Source organism: Corythoichthys intestinalis, unplaced genomic scaffold (genome assembly GCF_030265065.1).
Source record: "Corythoichthys intestinalis isolate RoL2023-P3 unplaced genomic scaffold, ASM3026506v1 HiC_scaffold_23, whole genome shotgun sequence".
NCBI lineage: Eukaryota > Metazoa > Chordata > Actinopteri > Syngnathiformes > Syngnathidae > Corythoichthys > Corythoichthys intestinalis.
Window position 1 is genome coordinate 5,280,239 of NW_026651592.1, and position 21,069 is coordinate 5,301,307.

The 21,069-nt window shown below is 42.2% G+C and overlaps 1 protein-coding gene across 1 annotated transcript in view; it reads left to right on the top strand.

Annotated features, from left to right (window-relative positions):
* Window positions 1-21,069, top strand: part of LOC130911111 (ryanodine receptor 1-like) — a 218,439-nt gene that overhangs the window by 126,709 nt on the left and 70,661 nt on the right. The window contains exons 55-72 of the mRNA XM_057828826.1: window positions 167-245; window positions 320-409; window positions 523-663; window positions 726-803; window positions 874-949; window positions 1,024-1,147; window positions 2,459-2,574; window positions 2,647-2,714; window positions 2,808-2,929; window positions 4,135-4,184; window positions 6,013-6,073; window positions 6,156-6,282; window positions 6,367-6,475; window positions 6,548-6,629; window positions 10,471-10,601; window positions 10,666-10,986; window positions 13,971-14,211; window positions 14,274-14,361. Of these exons, the coding sequence (XP_057684809.1) occupies window positions 167-245; window positions 320-409; window positions 523-663; window positions 726-803; window positions 874-949; window positions 1,024-1,147; window positions 2,459-2,574; window positions 2,647-2,714; window positions 2,808-2,929; window positions 4,135-4,184; window positions 6,013-6,073; window positions 6,156-6,282; window positions 6,367-6,475; window positions 6,548-6,629; window positions 10,471-10,601; window positions 10,666-10,986; window positions 13,971-14,211; window positions 14,274-14,361 (2,104 nt within the window). The remainder of the gene's footprint in view (window positions 1-166; window positions 246-319; window positions 410-522; window positions 664-725; window positions 804-873; window positions 950-1,023; window positions 1,148-2,458; window positions 2,575-2,646; window positions 2,715-2,807; window positions 2,930-4,134; window positions 4,185-6,012; window positions 6,074-6,155; window positions 6,283-6,366; window positions 6,476-6,547; window positions 6,630-10,470; window positions 10,602-10,665; window positions 10,987-13,970; window positions 14,212-14,273; window positions 14,362-21,069) is intronic.

A 21,069-nucleotide genomic window follows, 5' to 3' on the forward strand; every position in this document is an offset into this window, starting at 1 on the left:
TGCCGACAGATTGATACATCAGTCAATTCCAAAGGGGATTGGGGAAAAAGTTACTGACCAGCAGAGCAGAGCAAAGCATCCACGTGCAATTTCTCTAGAATTTTCATCTTCTAGTTTTCAATGTAACTACAGTATTTGATGCTAATCTGTGTCCATTTTTTGACAGCACCATAATCCCTGAGAGGTTGGACGCCTTTATCAACAAGTATGCAGAGCATACTCATGATAAATGGGCGTTTGAAAAGGTCAGTGATTAAATCATGATCAATTCATTTTCCCATACTAATAATGTCTGTTACTTTTATTAACTCATTCACAGATTCAGAACAACTGGACCTACGGAGAGGCATTAGACGAGAACGCCAAGACTCACCCGATGTTAAGACCGTATAAAACGTTTTCGGAAAAGGTCGTCTTTTTAATTTTCTCAGCATATTGATCGAGAAGTTTCGCCAAGCTATGTTTCAGATCCATGTATTGACTTGCACTGTGTTGCATTTTGCTGTTTCCTGTGCTCCTCAGGACAAAGAAATCTATCGTTGGCCCATTAAAGAGTCCATCAAAGCCATGCTGGCGTGGGAGTGGACCTTGGAAAAAGCCCGAGACGGTGAAGGAGAGGTGGAGAAGAAGGCCGCTACACGAAAAATCTCACAAACTGCTCAGGTACTCTCAGGCTGTGTTGTAGTTTAGTACCCCAAAAACAAACCAACATTCTTTGTTTGTAGGCAACTTATGATCCTAGTCATGGTTACAGCCCTCAACCAATAGACATCACAGGAATGGCGTTATCCAGAGAGCTGCAGGTTTGTATCAGAAATGTCTCTTTGACTTAAAACTTCACAAGTTTAAGATGCTTCTTCGTTTTCTTCACAGTCAATGGCTGAGCAGCTGGCGGAGAACTACCACAACACTTGGGGCAGGAAGAAGAAGCTGGAGCTTCAGTCCAAAGGTTTAGAGCTTTCCCTCTGCCAAACTCTTGCACAAGTGTCAAGTTGCTGAGCAGAACCAATCATATGATTTCAGGTGGTGGGACCCATCCTTTGTTGGTGCCTTATGACACTCTGACTGCCAAGGAGAAGGCTAGAGACAGAGAAAAAGCCCAAGATCTGCTCAAGTTCCTTCAGCTCAACGGATACGCTGTGACCAGGTTGGCTTAGGCCTTGTTTAGACTGGCAGGAAAAATCTGATTTTTAGCCTATCCATATTGAAACTGGATGGCTCTTTTGTAGTCTGAACAGTTACAAAACACTGAAATCTGTTTTTTTGCGAGACGGATTGAAACCACATACGGGATGTAGTTTCATATCAAAGTTGGACAAGATGCTTCTCAGTCTGAACAGCTCAGTTGGGATTTGACTGTCTATGACGTCGCTCTATGCTGGATGATCCCTTTGTTGCCAAATCAACCTGTCAATAATGTGGCCTAGTCTGAACAGGCGCAGATCTGATTTGGGCATTGATTAGCTAAAATAGTGTGAAGAGTTAGACCTAAAAATCAGATTTCAAGAAGAATCTCATTGGAATCACATATGCCTGCAGTCTGAACGCAGTCTTAGTCATGTCATATAATCAAAAATTCAAACTTGGGGGGTGAACCTCATGGATATATTGTAACACTCCTAATAGACACTGTACTATAGTAACTAATAGAGGCGTGCGACATTTCCGATTCTTAGATCATTCGCGATTCGGCCGTGGAAGATTCGAGAACGATTCACAAACATCCAAAATCCGATTATTAAATTATATCAGGTAAAGCGGAACTAAAACACAGTCGGCGCGGTCTTCGGGGCGCAATGAGGAACCGACCAAGAGTAAATATCATCGTCAACTCATGCCGTTAGATAAAAAAAAAAAATCATACCTGACTGCGGCCAACAGCCGCTACAAACGATGTCTGGTTGCTAGTTGCGAACATACAGCCACATACGGCTACAGTAGATATCACATAAATGTGGAACTAGATGCAAAATGACAGACAACAGCGGTGTTAGAACATGTTTTAGAGAACTAGATGCGAAATGACAGACTCGGCCAGCATTAGTAAACAGCCGCCATCATAAAGCAGTAGACTTCTCTAGAAGGCTCTGTTGTAGCGAACTTTGCAACTTTGACGGGTGATTCACAACATTAAATTAATTGAATGTAGTTTAAAGCTGCTGATACAGAATGGGGACTTGAGTATTTTATTTAATATTTTGAAGTGTTGACACTGAACTAGTAGTTTGGTTTAGCCTGAGAGGATTTTTGAACAATTTTGGAACTAATGCACAAAAAATTAAAAGCGGGGGGGGGGGGTCAATAATCGATTTATAATCGAATCGGAGCCTCTGAATCGTAATCGAATCGGAGCCTCTGAATCATAATCGCAATCGAATCGTTAGGTGCCCAAAGATTCCCACCTCTAGTAACTACCACTGCCAAGTTGGATTTTTCACTGGGGTTTCTTCATTTTCAGAGGCATGAAGGACATGGAGCAGGACATCTCATCCATCGAGAAGCGCTTTGCCTATGGATTTTTGCAGAAACTTCTCAAATGGATGGACATTGCGCAGGAGTTCATCGCTCATCTCGGTATGTAAGACAGACAAAAGTCGACAACAAGAACTCTGATGTCAAGTTTTTACATGCTGTATCTCTTAACAGAGGCTGTGGTTAGCAGCGGTCGAGTCGAGAAGTCACCACATGAGCAAGAGATCAAATTCTTTGCTAAGGTACGCTACTTGTTCAGATAGTCTCCATGGTTTTAACTCATTGAGCAAACATTAAGTGAAATGTGTTTCGTCAAACCTTAATTTCCCCTCCAGATTCTCTTGCCGCTTGTGAATCAGTATTTCAAGAACCACTGCCTCTACTTCCTATCCACTCCTGCTAAAGTCCTGGGAAGTGGAGGACATTCCTCCAACAAGGAGAAGGAAATGATTGCCAGGTATGTTCACGCCCTTTTCGGAATTCCAAAGTAGCGTGTGATGTGTCTAGAGCTGTCCCGACTAGTCGACGTAGTCGACGTCATCGATGACGTAAATCCGTCGACGAGCACAACATGCCGTCGACGGTTAATGAAGGGTTAAAAAAATATATGCGTGGAAAGTTAGAATGTCGGATGCTCTGTTTGCAAGCAGGGAAAGCGGCACAAAGCCAAAAAAAGCGCACCAGAGTGTCCAAAACATTGACTTATTTCAAAGAAACAAAGGAGAGTACACTCTTCTGTCCTGTCTCTTCAGTGCCAAGCTTGGCTGCACGTCGGCCGTGAATAAACACCTCAAGCACCTTCACGCAGTTTGTAAGTTTTTTTTTTTTTTTTTTTTTTTTCATTTTTTTCCATTTTTTGTACACCAGAGGGTGCTGTCGCCTTACTAAATAATAATGTTTCATTGACAATGGGCCTATAAGTGCTATTAGTATTGTTCTTAATGCTAATTGAAAGGTTTATTTCATGTTATGGTTTATTTTATGGTATAGAAAATTATATAAGGTTAAAAGGTCATAAATATATACAGTATATACAGTGATTGCACTCAAGGGAGAGATTGTCAATGATAAGGTAATAAGGTAAAGGCAATTCATACAGGCAATTCATTGATATATAAATAAGGTTTAAAAGGAAAAAGGTGAAAAGTTTTTGTTAATTTCTAATTGTGTTGCTTTATTTGTGTGCGCCGTAGCTCTTACGGTGTGTTTACATCAAGGATGGAATAAAAGTTGTAAACCATCAGTTTAAGAGACCCATCTTTTCAATCGGGATGCTACACTAGTTAATTCTATCAGCATTTGAACTCATTGTTTATTTGTGATTTATTATTGTTATTTACGTGTTTATTTGTACTTTAATAAATGATTTGAGTGTTCCAATATGTTTTTTTTTTTTATTGATAAGCGTCAACAAAAATTTAATTGCTAAATTAGTTTTAAAAAATAAATAAATAAATAAATAAATAATTAATTATTGGATTAGTCGACTAATCGTAAAAATAGTCGGCTGACTAATCGGGAGAAAATTAGTCGTTTGGGACAGCCCTAGATGTGTCTATCCTCTTCCACTTTCTTCCTAACGTTGGCTTTCCATGTCACGTCAAACATCTCTCCTTCTCTGGATCTCTCCTTGTCGTCTTCTTATTTTCTCCCCCGTGTCAGTATCTTCTGTAAGTTGGCTGCTTTGGTGCGGCACAGAGTTTCTCTTTTTGGTAAGCGATCTGCATTGTGACAGTGTGCCCAGCGGCTTCCTTGCATCTTCATTGAGTTTGATGATCTTGTGCTGTCATGTAAACTTTCAACTTTCTGCTGGCTTCTGTTTTTTTTTTTGTATGCTTTTAAAAATACTGCGTGTGATTTCATTGCGTGTTCTCTGGATTGGTTTAATACAACCTCAAAGCACTTCACTTTTTTCATGTTATGTTAGCTTTATCACTACCTCACCTCTTCAAATGAGAGGTTTGGTAAACACAAAAACAGAATTCAGGGGATTAATTTCAAACCTTTTTCGTCCATTCCATTAATGTGGCCTTGAAAAAAAGTCCCACATTAGTTTGGGAGATTGAGTTAAGGAAGTGTCACCCAAAAATATACACTCACCGGCCACTTTATTAGGTACACCTGTCCAACTGCTCGTTAACACTTAATTTCTAATCAGCCAATCACATGGCAGCAACTCAGTGCATCTAGGCATGTAGACATGGTTTAAGACAATCTCCTGCAGTTCAAACCGAGCATCAGTATGGGGAAGAAAGGTGATTTGAGTGACTTTGAACGTGGCATGGTTGTTGGTGCCAGAAGGGCTGGTCTGAGTATTTCAGAAACTGCTGATCTACTGGGATTTTCACGCACAACCATCTCTAGTTAGCGGCAGTTCTGTGGGCGGAAATGCCTTGTTGATGCCAGAGGTCAGAGGAGAATGGCCAGACTGGTTCGAGCTGATAGAAAGGCAACAGTGACTCAATAACCAGCCGTTACAACCAATGTAGACAAAAGAGCATCTCTGAACGCACAGTACCTCAAACTTTGAGGCAGATGGGCTACAGCATCAGAAGACCACGCCGGGTGCCACTCATTTCAGCTAAGAACAGGAAACTGATGCTACAATTTGCATCCATGGTTTTATGTTGTTGACGCCAAATTCTGACCCTACCATCCGAATGTTGCAGCAGAATCGAGATTCATCAGACCAGGCAACGTTTTTCCAATCTTCTATTGTCCAATTTCGATGAGCTTGTGCAAATTGTAGCCTCAGTTTACTGTTTTTAGCTGAAAGGAGTGGCACCCGGCGTGGTCTTCTGCTGCTGTAGCCCATCTGCCTCAAAGTTTGACGTACTGTGCGTTCAGAGATGCTCTTCTGCCTACCTTGGTTGTAACGGGTGGTTATTTGAGTCACTGTTGCCTTTCTATCAGCTCGAAGCAGTCTGGCCATTCTCCTCTGACCTCTGGCATCAACAAGGCATTTCCGCCCACAGAACTGCCGCTCACTGGATATTTTTTCTTTTTCGAACCATTCTCTGTAAACCCTAGCGATGGTTGTGCGTGAAAATCCCAGGAGATCAGCAGTTTCTAAAATACTCAGACCTGCCCTTCTGGCACCAACAACCATGCCACGTTCAAAGTCACACAAATCACCTTTCTTCCCCATACTTATGCTCGGTTTGAACTGCATTCTTCAACTGAATTCTTCTAGTTTTAATATCTCAATATATCGCAACCCCCCCCCCAAAAAATCGCAATGATAGTTTTTTCCAATATCGTTCAGGCCTAATTCCCATGCAATTTCTCCAAAAATGTCATTTGCTCGTTGAATTATGCAAGTTTACTGGCCACATTAATAGTGGAAAATCATTGCTTCATTTTTTTTACACCACCAAACATGGCATTTAACTCATTCACTGCCATTGATGGCGTCCAATCCATTTGATACTCGTCAATGGCAGCCAATGAGTTTAACAGTGTTGTGTAGACTTTCTTTATTCACTTCATTTGTATGCAAAAATAGCCAAAAAGCAAACCTAAGACCAGCCTTGTTCGTAGGAACGGATGCAAGCGCCGTGGTCAACTGCCTGCACATTCTGTCCCACTCGCTGGACGCAAGGTGCGTCTCGCGTTTCTTTTACGCGTGCTTTTACTTTTGGAAAATAAAAACAAAAACCAAAGTTTTACTAACTGCGTCACAGAACTGTAATGAAATCGGGGCCTGAGATTGTCAAAGCTGGACTGCGTCAGTTCTTTGAGAGCGCTGCTGATGACATTGAGAAGATGGTAGAGAATCTCAAACTGGGCAAGGTGTCCAGCCGCAACCAGGTCAGGAACCGCTCCGATAAAGTTGTAGAGATCTCACCTGATGGAAGTGTACGGGACGAGTATAAGTCTGGTCGCTGACCGTAGGTGAAAGGCGTGGCCCAGAACATCAACTACACCACGAACGCTCTGCTGCCGGTCCTCACCTCGCTGTTCGACCACATCGCTCAGCATCAGTTTGGAGATGACGTCATGAGTGAGTCCAGTCCTTATGAGTCCTGGTGTTCGTGCAACAGATGACTAACCCTATGTGTTTTCTTCTTCTCAGTGGACGATTTGCAAATTTCCTGTTATCGGCTCATGTGCAGCATCTACTCGCTGGGCACTGTGAAGACGCCACACGTTGAAAAGTATGCGAGAACCTCTAACTTCACTCCTCTTAGATGTCTAATATCCTTCCCTCCTTTATTCCCCCTTTCTCTTCTTCCTCCTCTTGCTCTTCTTCTTTACCTCTTCAACCCCTCTTTTATCTCTCCTCATCTTTTTGCTTCCCTCCCTTATTCCTTTTTTCTTCCTCCTCCTTCCACTTTTCCTCGTACCTCTCATCGCTCCCATCTTTTCCCTCCCCTCTTCTGCCTCCTCACTCTTCTTGTTGTAGCTCTTCATCCCCTCTAATTTTGCCTTATCTATATCCTCCCCTCCTTTATTTCTTCTTTCTCGCTTCTTCCCTCTCGCTCTTCTTCTTTGACCTCTTCCTCTCCTTTCTCTATCATCATCCCCTCCTTTATTCCTCTTTTCTCTCTTCTTCCCCCTCTAGCTCTTCTTTTACCTCCTCCTCATTTCTCCATTCCCGTTATATATCTTCTCTCCCGTATTTTTTCTTTGACCTCGCCCTCTTCTTTCCAATTCTTCATGCCCTCCTTTATTCTCCTTTTTCTCTCATTCCTTCTTTTGCTATTCTTCTTTTTCTTATCATATTCCTTCCCTCCTTTATTCTATTTTTCTCTCTATTTCTTCCTCTCTCTTGCTCTTCTTCATTTACCACTTCCTCCTATCTCCTCAAATTCTTGTTCCTCCCACCCTTTATTCTTATCTCGTGTCTTCCTTTTTTTCTTTTTCACCTTCTTCTTCCCTCTCTCCCTTCTTATCTTCGTACTCCGTTCCTTTCTTCCTCCTTTCTCTTTACTTCCTGCCTTCATTCCTCTTTTTTCTCTTCCTCCCCTCTTCTTTCTCCTCCTCTTCATCTTCCTCTTCAAGCATCTCTTCATCTATTTTCTCAACGCTTTTTCTCTTACTCCACAACACGTCTCCTTTTGTCTCCTTCCACCCTCTTTATTCCTCCTTTTCTTCCTCTTTTCATCCCCCTCACTCCTGTTGGTATTTGACCTTTTGGCCAGATTGCCAGAATCACGCCAGCCAAATTGCGGGAATCGTGTGAGTGCAATTCCAACAACCCGGGCTGGCGCAACCCAACAACCAGGCCAAAAGGCCAAGCTCCGTGCGTTCACATTAGTTTTAGATGCATAAGTGGGTCAAAAATGATCCGGTGAGGTTGTTTTCTTGAAATATCTTCAGAATGAAAAATTGTTAGCAATTCATATTCCAGGTATTCCTCAAAAAACATGTTTTTTGATATAATGCCATTCAAATTTTCGATGAACTTTTTATACATTTGAGGAAATTATCATTTTTGTATTACTACCCTAAGCTTCCACAAGTGGGTCAAAAATGACCCACATGCATTTTCTATGGAATCCAATGGGAATCTTTCTTATCAACTTTGGCTGTAAGGAATAAATTTACCGTGGACCACACAGACTAGGTATGTAAAAAGTGACATCCCTTAAGAAGATTATTTTACACAGCAAGAGCTGATACGTGTACTGTAAGTATTATGTCCATATAGTATTTTGTGTGTGTGTCTTTCATGACTCTTTATTATTATTTATCAACAAATTAACCTACTTCATAACTAGCTAGCTAACTAAGGCTAGGTTCATACCGCTGGTCCTAATGCACAATTCCGATTTTTTGTCATATGTTTTTTGGCGTATCCGTTCAGACTGCCTTTGTACATTGAGCCTGTTCAAGTATCACACATGCGCTCTAATTTGCAGTCCGAGATGTGCTGAGCAAACTGGGCCGCATGCGCAGGTGCATTGGAGCAGAGAGAAAACAGAGCATTGTCAGGCTTATTCTCAACCCATTTTATTTTTTTATGACTCTTGTCAAGCCCGCTCCTTCCCCAAAAGCCACGTTCCAGCTAGGCGCTAACGCTAATGCACAGCTGCACCGCTACCGTAGAACCCTGTCTCTCTCGCTCTTTGCTGATGTTAATTGCTGCATGAGTTCCAATTTGGGGGACTTGACAGTTCGAACCGCAGCCACATTCTGGAAAAATGTGGAAGAGTGTATGGTCCAATAACTTGTGCATTTAAGGGTTAAACCCCTTGTATTGACTCCATTTTAAAAGCTGGAAAAAAGCTTCAAAACACAAGTTGACAATTTATTCCAATTCGACAGCGAGGCAAAAACAGCAAACAGACCCAGACGCAGAGGAAGGCTGAATCCAGGGTCACCAAATCACAGGTCAACAAAAGATTCCCGAAAAAAGACAGTGCTAGCTAAAGAATTCAGTCTTAAGAATGCTTTTGTGGGGCGGGCTGTGGGCCGGAAGAAGGTTGTGTTTGGTCATTTTTTAATGTTATTGTCTTTTGTGAATTGAGCAAGAGAGTTCGGGCGTTACTGTTGTCAGGGCAACGACAGTTTAGGATTTTGCCATCCTCAGCACCACGTGAGTGCTGAATTTCAACTTCTCAGTCACGGGTTCCTCCGTTATCAGATGTTCCTTGTGTGAGGAGAGGATGTCCTTTCATTGTTCTGGACTGTCCATTGTTGGTTACCAGATGAGCTGGTGGTGGGATTTGGTAGGCCAGACGTGGGCTTGTAGATATCTTGGCCGTCCCGTGCTTGTGTTGCTCCGTCAGCGTCAATCTTGCTCAGTCAGCTGCATGATGCGCCCATTGGGCTTCCATAGTCAGCAGGAATCCTGAAGTTGTTATCACCCTTACCTGTCCGTTCTCTTGGTGCTGCAAATTCCAGTAACGTCAACTCCACTCATACTTCAGATATATTCTACTTGTTTTCGATTTAAATGTAGTTTTTTTATATTGGGTGTGTTAGAGTAATACAAACAGTCAAATAGTAAATACAGTGGGGCCAATAAGTATTTAGTCAACCACTAATTGTGCAAGTTCTTCCACTTGAAAATATTAGAAAGGCCTGTAATTGTCAACATGCTCTGTTGTCATGCCTCTGCTGAAGAAAGTACACGTCCAGGCCCGTCTGCGTTTCGCTAGAGAGCATTTGGATGATCCCAAAGGGGACTGGGAGAATGTGTTATGGTCAGATGAAACCAAAATAGAACTTTTTGGTAGAAACACAGGTTCTCGTGTTTGGAGGAGAAAGAATACTGAATTGCACCATACCCACTGTGAAGCATGGGGGTGGAAACATCATGCTTTGGGGCTGTTTTTTCTGCAAAGGGACCAGGAAGACTGATCTGTGTAAAGGAAAGAATGAATGGGGCCATGTATCGAGAGATTTTGAGTAAAAATCTCCTTCATCAGCAAGGGCATTGAAGATGAGACGTGGCTGGGTCTTTCAGAATGACAATGATCCCAAACACACAGCCAGGGCAACAAAGGAGTGGCTTCGAAAGAAGCATTTCAAGGTCCTGGAGTGGCCTAGCCAGTCTCCAGATCTCAACCCCATAGACAATCTGTGGAGGGAGTTGATAGTCCGTGTTACCCAACGACAGCCCAAAAACATCCCACAAAAAACATTGAGGAGATCTGCATGGAGGAATGGGCCAAGATACCAGAAGTCTCTCTGAAAAGCTTGTGAAGAGTTACAGAAAATGTATGGCCTCCGTTATTGCCAACAAAGGGTACATAACAAAGTATTGAGATGAACTTTTGGTATTGACCAAATACTTATTTTCCACCATGATTTGCAAATAAATTATTTAAAAATCAAAACAATGTGATTTTTTTCCCCCATATTCTGTCTCTCATGGTTGAGGTTTACATATGTTGACAATTCCAGGCCTCTCTAATATTTTCAAGTGGGAGAACTTGCACAATTAGTGGTTGACTAAATACTTATTTGCCTCACTGTATAGGAAAGGATACTATTCCCTTCACTCCTCTTTATCTTTCCTTTTTCTTCCTTTCTCGTCATCCCACGCAGGCAGCGTCCCGCTCTGGGCGAGTGTTTGGCCCACCTTGCAGCCGCCATGCCGGTCGCCTTCCTTGAACCTGAGCTGAACGAGTTCAATGCATTTTCTGTTTACACTACCAAGACTCCCCGGGAGAGAACCAGTAAGTCCAGTGTATTCAACCTCTCCAAACCAGTCAGTAACGCCAACTGTTTTCACTCCTTCAGTTCTGGGTCTCCCCAGCCAAGTGGAGGAGTTGTGTCCAGACATTCCTGAGCTGGACATCCTCATGAAGGAAATCCAAGACCTGGCCGAGTCGGGGGCGCGCTACACGGAAATGCCTCACGTCATCGAGATCACGCTGCCTATGCTTTGCAATTACCTCCCGCGCTGGTGGGAGCGAGGTCTGGAGAACTTCCCCGAGTTGGAGGGCCAAATCTGCACCTCGGTCACCTCGGAGCACCTCAACCAGCTCTTGGGGAGCATCATGAAGATTGTGGTCAACAATTTGGGCATCGATGAGGCCTCCTGGATGAAGAGGTTGGCAGGTCAGTTTAAGCTTAGATAACAGAATTTCTGAGTACCAAATGATTGATTTGAGCAATATTTCACCTAAGCCTGGGTGATCAATTGATGGGGCTGATCGTGGCATTTTTAATAGGATTGGGTTTTTAATTAAAAAGATATATTTGTTTTTCTGCTTCATGCTCGTATAGCCTCTCACCCTCCGTCCTGCTGCTTTGTTTGGTCACCAGTGCAGCTGGCCTTTGGTACTTAAAGTTAACGATGATTGACGGGTTTGTTGCTTTGATCTAGCGAGACAAGGCTCGGTAGCTCTACGATCAAAAGCACAAATGTGTTACCGTAAATTCCCGAATATAAGTCGCACCCGTGTATAATGTGCACCCCAAATTTACTTGTAAAATCTAGGGAAAATGATTGTACCCGTTTATAACGCGCACCCTCATTTTAGCACCAATAAATAGAAGAATACAAGAAAACAGAGCTCGTGTACAGATACAGAAATTTCATTTTACTGACTGGCAGGGGTGAAAGTGGGCCAGAACGGTCAGGAACACAGTTCCGGTATAAGATTCAGGGCCAGAACGCAGTTCCGGTATAAGATTCAGGGCCGGAATGCTGTTTCGGTATAAGATTCAGGGCCGGAATGCTGTTCCGGTACACTGTGCTTTGATTCCAAAAATATGACGGCGACTGTCAAAACGCTATGTTAAAAAAAAAAAAAAAAAAAAAAAAAAAACCTAAGCTGCCACACATGCATTTCATCTCCAAGAAGAAAACAATCTATCAACATCAGATTTACAAACACAAAGTGCTTGTGTAGCGTAATCCGTTTCCACCAATATACCGTATTGGCCCGAATATAAGATTGTGTTTTTTGCATTGAAATAAGACCGAAAAAGTGGGGTCGTCTTATATTCGGGGTCCAGACGTTATAACCATTCACGACGCTAGATGGCGCCAGATATCATTGAAGCGAATGCTGAACTTGACTCCCCAGGCCAAAGCGAACACCTGACACGAAGAAGAATCTCAGCCACTCTCAAGTTTAACAAGTTTGCATTATTTTATTGCAATGTTTTTCCTTATTCAGATTTGTTTCAACAGTTACAGTTAGACTTCACAGTGATGGTTAATGCAGTTATAGCAATTTTGTTTTATCACAATAGATTGGTTTATTGAGATTTCAAAAATCAGAAGCCATTCATTTACGAATGTGATTGCACTTTAGTTTACATATTTAAATGTTCAGATATTAAGATTTGAATGAGGCAAAATAACATGCTTTTTCTCTCAAATATATTGTTATAATCATTTGTTTCAGATGTACTGTAATTATTTTCTGTATAAAAATTAATTTGGTGTTCAAAAAGTCTTTACCAAACTTGAGTCTTGAAAAAGAGGGGGTCGTCTTATAATCAGGGCCGTCTTATATTCGGGCCAATACGTTTTTTTTTTATTATTTAAAAAAATAAAAAAAATTAAAAAACTCATAACATTTCTGGCTTCATGGCGACCTTCACGTCGGGGAGTTCCGGCAAGAAATTCTAGCCACTTTCACCCCTGCTGACTGGTGAAACACAGCACAAGCATAGCACATTGGTAGTTCAAAACATTACCATAAACTGACAATATTTACGGTAATAATATGATTTGACAACTTCTTCAACTTACCAGAATCAAGGAGAAAACAAAACAGATGTGACTTTTCTTTTAAAGACTGCTGTATAACTTGCTCGTGAAGGGGAAAAGATATCGTCATCGCACGCTCCATATAATTGTTTGCATTAGTCTAACACATATATAGTCTAACACAGGGGTGGGCGAGCTATTCCACAAGGGGCCGCAGTGGGTGCGGGTTTTTGTTCATACCCATCATGAGGACAGCCTTTCACCAATCTGGTTTCTTACAAGTGCAATCAGTTGATTGCAGTCAGGTGCTTCTTGTTTCCACTGAAACCTCATTGGTTAAACTGTCTGTGCTGAATCAGTTGGAGCGGAGACCAGGACCCACTGCGGCCCCCCGAGGACCGGTTTGCCCACCCCTGGTCTAACACATACATATGGTACAGGTTCTCGTAGGCACCGTCTAACTGTTTGCATTACTCTAACACACGTAATATAATTAATCAGGAAATAGTATCATTTTCATATTTACGGTAGGACTACACTACTAATATAAAATAAATAGCACACCATAGTTTAATGAGAAGAAATAGAAGAGATACACAATGCCGTCATCACAAGATTGACGCACCAACTCCTGCAATCAGCTCTCCCAGCAAACTCCAAGGACAAAGCGCTTTGTCCTAAAACAAGTACAACCAGCCCGGACAGCAAAGTTGATAGCGGGCGTCCCAATCCGCGCACGAACCTAAGCCGCCTAAAACCGGCCACCAAGGGGAAGACCCAAAAGCAACGCCCAGACCCACCTTCGGACACGCCTTCGAGATGACCCGCGTCAGCAAAGACTTTAAAAAGACTGGACACTGAGATAACACAGATTTTTTCGGCTCGGAAACATGTAGCCTTGTTTTGGATCCAGAATTGTCCCTCCGTCGTCTGTTTTTGCCTTGTTTTTACCATTGTCGACGAATAAATTGTCAACCTGTTTTCGGTGAGTGTTCTTCAAGCTTTTGAAACATGGAGTCAGTACAAAGGGTTAAAATAAGAGGACGCGCGAAGTTCGGCCTTCCCGGCGGGCGCACGCGGGGCAGCGTCAGCCGAGCGGCACTTGTTTTGGCTGGTGCTGTTCCCGGGTGCGTCTGGGCCGGGGGGGCGAATTTCAACACTCGTTTCATCATGATGAATAAATGTTTCTTCCATGGATTGATACGGTAAAATTAAAGTCAGAACGTAAGTCAGAGAGCCGTGAGAGATGGATGGACGTCTACGAGTGGTAAACTCATTTGAATTCACAGCAGAAGAATGATTGGACACCACACAATTAAACGTCTTACCTAACTCGACCCAGCCTTATTTTCAACTACAAATTCACGTGTTTTCACAGTATTCGCACAACCCATCGTGAGCAGGGCCAAACCGGAGATGCTCAAGTCGCACTTTATCCCCACCATGGAGAAACTGAAGAAGCGCTCAGGCAAGGTGGTGGCTGAGGAGGACCATCTTCGCATGGAAGGCAAAACGGAGGTGGACAGCGAGAATGGAACCATCCGAGATGAATTTGCCGTTCTGTGCCGTGACCTCTACGCCCTCTACCCTTTGCTCATCCGCTACGTGGACAACAACAGGTACTTCAAATATCAACTTTATTTTCCCATCTGTTTCTAAGATGAATGACGTTTTCCCTCAGGGCAAGATGGCTGACGTGCCCTGATCCCGATGCCGAGGAGCTCTTCAGGATGGTGGGCGAGGTCTTCATTTTCTGGTCCAAATCTCACGTAAGTTCTTCTATCTCCAGTCAGTTCTGGTTTACATGTAACCCATTACATTTACCTAAGTAATTTTTTGAGACAAACGCACTTCTAAAAGTAGTTTACCTCGACATACTTTTTACTTGAGTAGATTTGTGAAGAAGAAACGCTGCTCTTACTATTCTACTTTGAGCTACACGAGAGTCGTACATTTTTCCTTTTTATTCGACATATTAGATTTGACTTTATTTTTGCACAGTGGCTCTGCCAGTTTCACCAATGAGACATCCCAACTAGGGATGTCCCGACCCGATCAAGTGATCGGAAATTGGGCCGATCACATCATTTTTGGGTGAAAAGGATCAGGTTTTTAATTTCAAGAGATAATTTTTTCTGCTTCATACTTGTGCAGCCTTTCACTCTCTCCCTGCTGCTTTTTTTGTTCTGCAGGCAGCTGGTGTATGCTTCCTAAAGTTCACAATGATTGACTGGTTTGTAGCTTTGATCTGGCAAGTGAAGGCTTTGTAGCTCTACGCTCAAAGGCACAAATGTGTCAATCATACAGTGGGGCAAATAAGTATTTAGTCAACCACTAATTGCGCAAGTTCTCCCTGAGATTTTTGTACACCGTTACACCCCTACTAATTTGTAATTTCACTTCATTTTGGTCACTCAAGTTCCCGGTGTATTAATCTATGTTAACCTCACGTCAACACAGGCTGACAGGTTGTTATAAATTTGTCCACGAATGATCAACGAAGTGATAAGAACAATCATACCAGTGGCGCCACCAGGGGGTGGCCATGGCCACCCCTATAAATTGGTTGGCCACCCCACTGGCCACCCGCTTGCCAGTATATCGTTAGATTGTTGTAGCTTCAGTTATGCATTTCATCCCAAATGAATGCATTTTTTTCTTTTGTTAAATGTAGGGCTGTCAAACTTATCGCGTTATTGGGCGGTAATTAATCTTTTTAATCACGTGAAAATATTTATCGCAGTTAACAAATTCGGGGTACGACTCACTCACGCATTGCTGCAAACAGCCTACAATGGCACCGTTTTACTTATATACAGAAATAAGAGGCAGTATCAAGTGAGTGGAGTAGATGCAAGCATTCATTGGGGCTGTGCTTTTAATTGGCAAAAGCTTTGTCATCTCTCCCACAGTAACTATAAATATTGTGGGAAGCGACGTGGGGACGAATGACAGGAGTTGATCTGTAATTTTTTTTTTTGTTTGTTTACATCTTTTTATTTGAGTTTTTTAACAGAGTTCAAAACATCTCAGCCAAAACGAAAGTAACAGAATAATCTTATTCATGGTCCATTTGGTAACAGCGGAAAGGTAAACGCTTAGTCTTTGTCTTAATTCCAAAGTTGTGTTTGGCTGTGTCATAAACAGGTCCTTTATCTTTTTTACACAGACCACATATACATCACTAACGAAAAAAAAAACAAAAACAAACAAACACAGGGAAACGACCCCCCCCACCCCCCCCCCCCCCCACACACACACACCTACACAAAAATAAATGGAAATAAGTTTAACCATAAATAAATGAAAGAATAATAACCAAGAAACAAAACGCATGAAGTTTGATAATACAATTGGTAGCAGTGATCTTATGGTAATAAGAAAAAATAAGTAAATAAAAAATAAAAAATTCAAAATAAAAGTTAAATTAATTATTAACTAAACTAACTAAATTTGACAACAACAAAAAAGGGGGGGGCAGGGCTTCTAGTCACTTTCTTGAGAGAGTGTGAGTCCATCTAGATAGTCCTTTAAAGGGCTGCCAGGTTTTGTGGAAGCTACTTCCCCTACCATTGAGTGAAAATCTCATCTTCTCTAGCTTAAAATGAGTCCAAACTTCTTCGAGCCAACAGTTATAAGATGGGGGATGTGCATGTTTCCACTTGAATAAAATGAGCCGTCTCGCTAATAGGGTCGTAAAAGCAATTACATGGCGTGTCAGTGCAGATAAAACAAGTGATAGAGGAGGGCAACCAAAAAGTGCTATGTATGGGTCGTTCCCCAGGTTTGTGCCAGACACGGTTTCCAAAGTATCAAAGATCTGCCGCCAGAAACCAGTGAGACTGGGACAGGACCAAAACATATGTGTATGGTCGGCAGGTGATTGTTTACATCTATTGCAGCAGTCAGGGGTAGTGGGGTAAATTTTTGCGAGTCGAGCATTAGTGTAGTGTACTCTAAAAACTACTTTGCATTGCAATAGACCATGTCTGGCACAAATGGAGGAGGAATGGACCAGCTTACAAATCTGCTTCCAACGGTTGTCAGATATTGCAGTCCCGATCTCGTCCTCCCACTTCTGTTTTAAAGAGTGAGTATATAGATGACTCTGACAGTCAGAGGAATTATAGATGAATGAAATGCAGTGTTTCCCACTAATGGACTAGACTGTGGCGGCCCGCCACAGTCTCGTTTGGGCCCGCCACAGTCTCGTTTGCGCCCCCCCCCCCCCCCCCCCCCCGAAAAAAAAAAGATACTAATCAGATGCGTCAGTCAGCCGATTACACAGCTGTAGCCCACTCCACTCTACTACCCGCGCGAGCGAGAGCAGCATTTTAGAGTAATATTTTATGTATTTATTTATTTAAGAGACGCAAGAGGAACGAGTAGGAAGAATGGGAGAACGAGAGAGATAGCGGTCGCATGTCGTAGCAGCCCGCTGTTATTTTGTTATTGTTTTTCTTTATTATTGTTACCACAATCGAGTGGGTAAGCAAATACAGACTTCTCTCCTTCTTCCCCATATCCGGGGCATTACAATAGTTTCGATCGGACTTTTCGGCGAAAGTGAGCGGTGGACGGCCGCTGTCTTGGACGGAAAGCAAACTTTGATTGAACTTGCGCGGAGAGGCGGGGCCCAAAATAAAGCCTTGCTCTATTTTCAGAGCGTTGGTCACAGTAAAGTATTTATTAGTTCAAGCAGAGTAAAATGATACATATTCACGGTACAAGAACGTCGTTTCCGTGTCCATCGATTGGTAAGAAAAGGCTGTTTGTACGAGTGACGTGTGGGCGCTCCCGTCGGGGGGACATTTCGCGTGGAGTGGCTATTTTTCGGCACAACACCGACGCGCCAACTTCAGACAATTATGGCTGACGAAAGTTGGATAAATGCGCCCCCCCCCCCCCCCCCCAATTTCGCGAGCTCTGGGACACTCGAAAAATGACTTACCTCTCCTTGCTAAGTTAATGGTACCTCGATGTGCGTTTGTGTGGAAATTTAGTTCACGAACAACGGGGAAAAAACTATTCACCCTCTCACCGAATCAAGAAAAACTCTTTACACGGCCATTAGAATTCCCCCTGTCCTGTAAATGGGTTAGTTGACAGAAGGACTGTTATTGTTGTGGTAATGTAGTACTTATGAGGGTCAAATAAAAAGAAAAAAGGAGGGCTACGACGGCGGTCTGAAACCCGCGGCTCTTGGGCCGCATGCGGCTCTTTAGTGCTGCTTTTTTTTTTTTTTTTTTTTTTTTTTTTTTTTTTTTTTTTAATGGAAAAAGATGGGGGAGGGAAATATATTTTTTGTTTTAATAGGATTTCTAGGAGGACAAACATGATACAAACATTCTTTCAATTCATTAATATTGTAATGAAGTTAAACTTGTGGTGTCATCGTACAACAGAGTAGTCACGTGGTGCGCTATAGGATCCACTGCAGGGAAAATAAACATTTAATCATGAAGGCTAATTATGTATTTCTAGCCAACTTAGTCATTTTTATAGTAGGCTAATATAGCTAGTATTGATAATTATAAGGCTTGTACAAGGCTTTTAATTTTTTGCTGCTCCAGACATACTGTATCAGGTTTTTTTTTTTTTTTTCTGGGGGGGGCAAATATTGCTCTTTTCAACAGTTTGCCAACCCTGAGTCACTACGAGATGTAAGTCGTACTATTGCTACGAGAAAAAAAGTCGCATTATTACATAGGGTAACGTAGCTGTACTCAGCAACGGATTTTACATACATGTACCGTAGCTGAGAGCTATAACATTAGCCTAGCTAATGAAATATTTCAAATATATCGTTGTTATGGTTCTTCTTGGGGGAAAAAAATAATGAAAAAAAAAAAAAATCGCCGTGGCATGACATGGTGTGGCTGTCCGACTCCGATGCAGCCCACCACCACAGTTTCAAAAAATCCTATGGTCAGAGACCCTCCCACCACAGTCTCCTAAAATCCTGTGGGAAACACTGAAATGGTTTGTCTATGGGCATGGTCGATGTTAAGCAAAGAATCAATCAAAGAGGTTGGTGGCTGATTGGGAAAATTTGGATAGGTAGATTGGACGAAGTGCCTAATTTGTAAAAAAAAACGGTAGGAGTGGGATTGAGGTAGGTTGAATTTCTGCGATAGCCCTTCAAAATTCATAAAGCGGCCGTCAACGTATAGGTCTCGAATATTTATCAGGCCTCTGTTGCGCCAATTCCCAAAGGTGGGATCGAGGTTAGACGGAGGGAATAAATGATTTTTTGCTATTGGTGCAAGAATTGAAGGATCTACCAGACCATAGTTTTTACGAAACTGAATCCAAATTTTTAATGAATTAATGGCAACAAGGTTTTGGGAAATATGGCGAATCTTTAAAGGAAGCCTTGCAGTTAGGAGAGACTTCAGCGACAACCTAGAGGATCTTAACTCAAGCTGGGCCCATGAGGGACACAAGTCTGTGTCTTCCAACAGCCAATTATTTATTTTGACAATATTACATGCCCAGTAGTAAAGAATAAAATTCGGAAGAGCAAGGCCTCCCTGATTCTTAGGCAACCGCTGTATTGTTTTGTTAATACGGGGGTGCTTGTCCTGCCATAGAAATGCAGAGATTAATTTATCTAGATTGTGAAAAAAGGATTTCCTTAAAAAAATCGGAATGTGTTGAAACAGGTAGAGAAATTTAGGGAGTAAAACCATTTTAACCAAATCAACTCTTCCTGTCAATGAGAGTGGAAGCACTGACCAGCGTGTCAAGTCAAGCTTACATTTATCAATTAACGGATGAAAGTTACTCTTAAAAAGGTCCGCGAAAGAAGCAGGGATGAAAATACCCAGGTATCGAAACCCTTTAGCTGTAACTTTGAATGGAAACGAGGATGCTGGTATCATTCTTGATAAGGTGTTGATGGGCAGAAGTTCACTTTTTCCAATATTTAATTTATAACCAGAATATTTGCCAAACTGAGTTAAAATGTCAATGACAATCGGGATGGATGAAACTGGGTTTGACAAATACAACAACAAATCGTCCGCGTAAAGAGATAATTTATGGGTTACCTCATTCCTGGAGATGCCCACTACTCGTGCCTCCTCACGAAGCCATATAGCCAGTGGTTCCACTGCCAGGGTGAACAGAAGTGGAGAAAGGGGGCAGCCCTGCCTAGTACCCCTGTGAAGGGGGAATGAAGCTGACCGTACCCCGTTTGTAAGGACCTGAGCTGTTGGAGACTGATAAAGCATTTTGATCCATTTAATAAAATCATCACTAAAGCCAAACTTTGCTAAAATATAAAACAAATACTTCCATTCAACCATATCAAATGCTTTTTCAGAATCTAATGAGATCACCACTTCAGGTACCTCAGAACTAGGAGAGCCAATAATGTTAATAAGTCTTCTTGTGTTAAACGACGAGTCTCGGCCGGCCATTAACCCTGTCTGGTCAGCCGCGATAAGAGTAGGTAGGGCTTGCTGTAGACGTGTTGCTAGAACCTTAGCAAGTATCTTCTGATCAACGTTTAAAAGGCTGATAGGCCTATAACTCCCACACTCAGCTGGGTCTTTTTCCCTCTTTAATAGAAGATAAATGTTGGCCTCATAGAAAGTTGAAGGTAATTTACCAGTAAAAAAGGCCTCGTTGTAGACCTTGACCAGCTGTGGACAAATAACATCTGAGTAGGCTTTGTAGAATTCCACCCCAAATCCGTCAGGGCCTGGGGATTTCCCATTCTGTAGTTTACTAAGTGCTTCTTGTACTTCCGATAGGAAAACCGGACCACCCATTCCGCAAACTAACTCAGTGTTAATTCTAGGGTAAGTAAGGCTCTCCAGCGGGTTATCCCCCTCGCAGACCTCTGGTGGGGAGTCAGACGTGTACAGATCGGTGTAAAATTTTTAAAAAGTTCTGTTCACAAGGTTGGGTTCTGACACTATTGTCCCAGAGGTTGATTTTATTCTTGGTATCAATTTTGAAAGAGCAACTGATCTAGCTTGATGAGCGAGGAGGTTACCTGCCTTATCGCCCTGCTCAAAGTAACGCTGTCTTGAGTGTAACAATTTAATTTCTACCTTTGAGGTCGACAGTAAATCATACTCAGCTTGGAGTTTAAGACGTTCGTCATATAGAGCATTAGTGGGGGTAACAGAATATTGTGCGTCTATTTTTAAAATCTGATTAGCGAGCCAAGTCATCCTAGCCGCTTCTGCCTTTTTCTGGTAGGATGCAAAAGAAATAGCTTGCCCCCTCAAATATGCCTTGCAGGCTTCCCGTAGATTGCCTCTGGAGACCTCAGGAGTATCATTAATCTGAAAAAAAGTTATGATTTCTTGCTGAAAAAACTGTTTGAATTCTAAGTTATTTAACAAAAAATAGGAGAGTTTCCATTGAGTGCAGGGGGGTATGTAATTTGGAAAATATATATCCAGTGAAACAGGAGCGTGATCTGAAACAACTATACTGTGATATTCACTCAGAGTTACCCA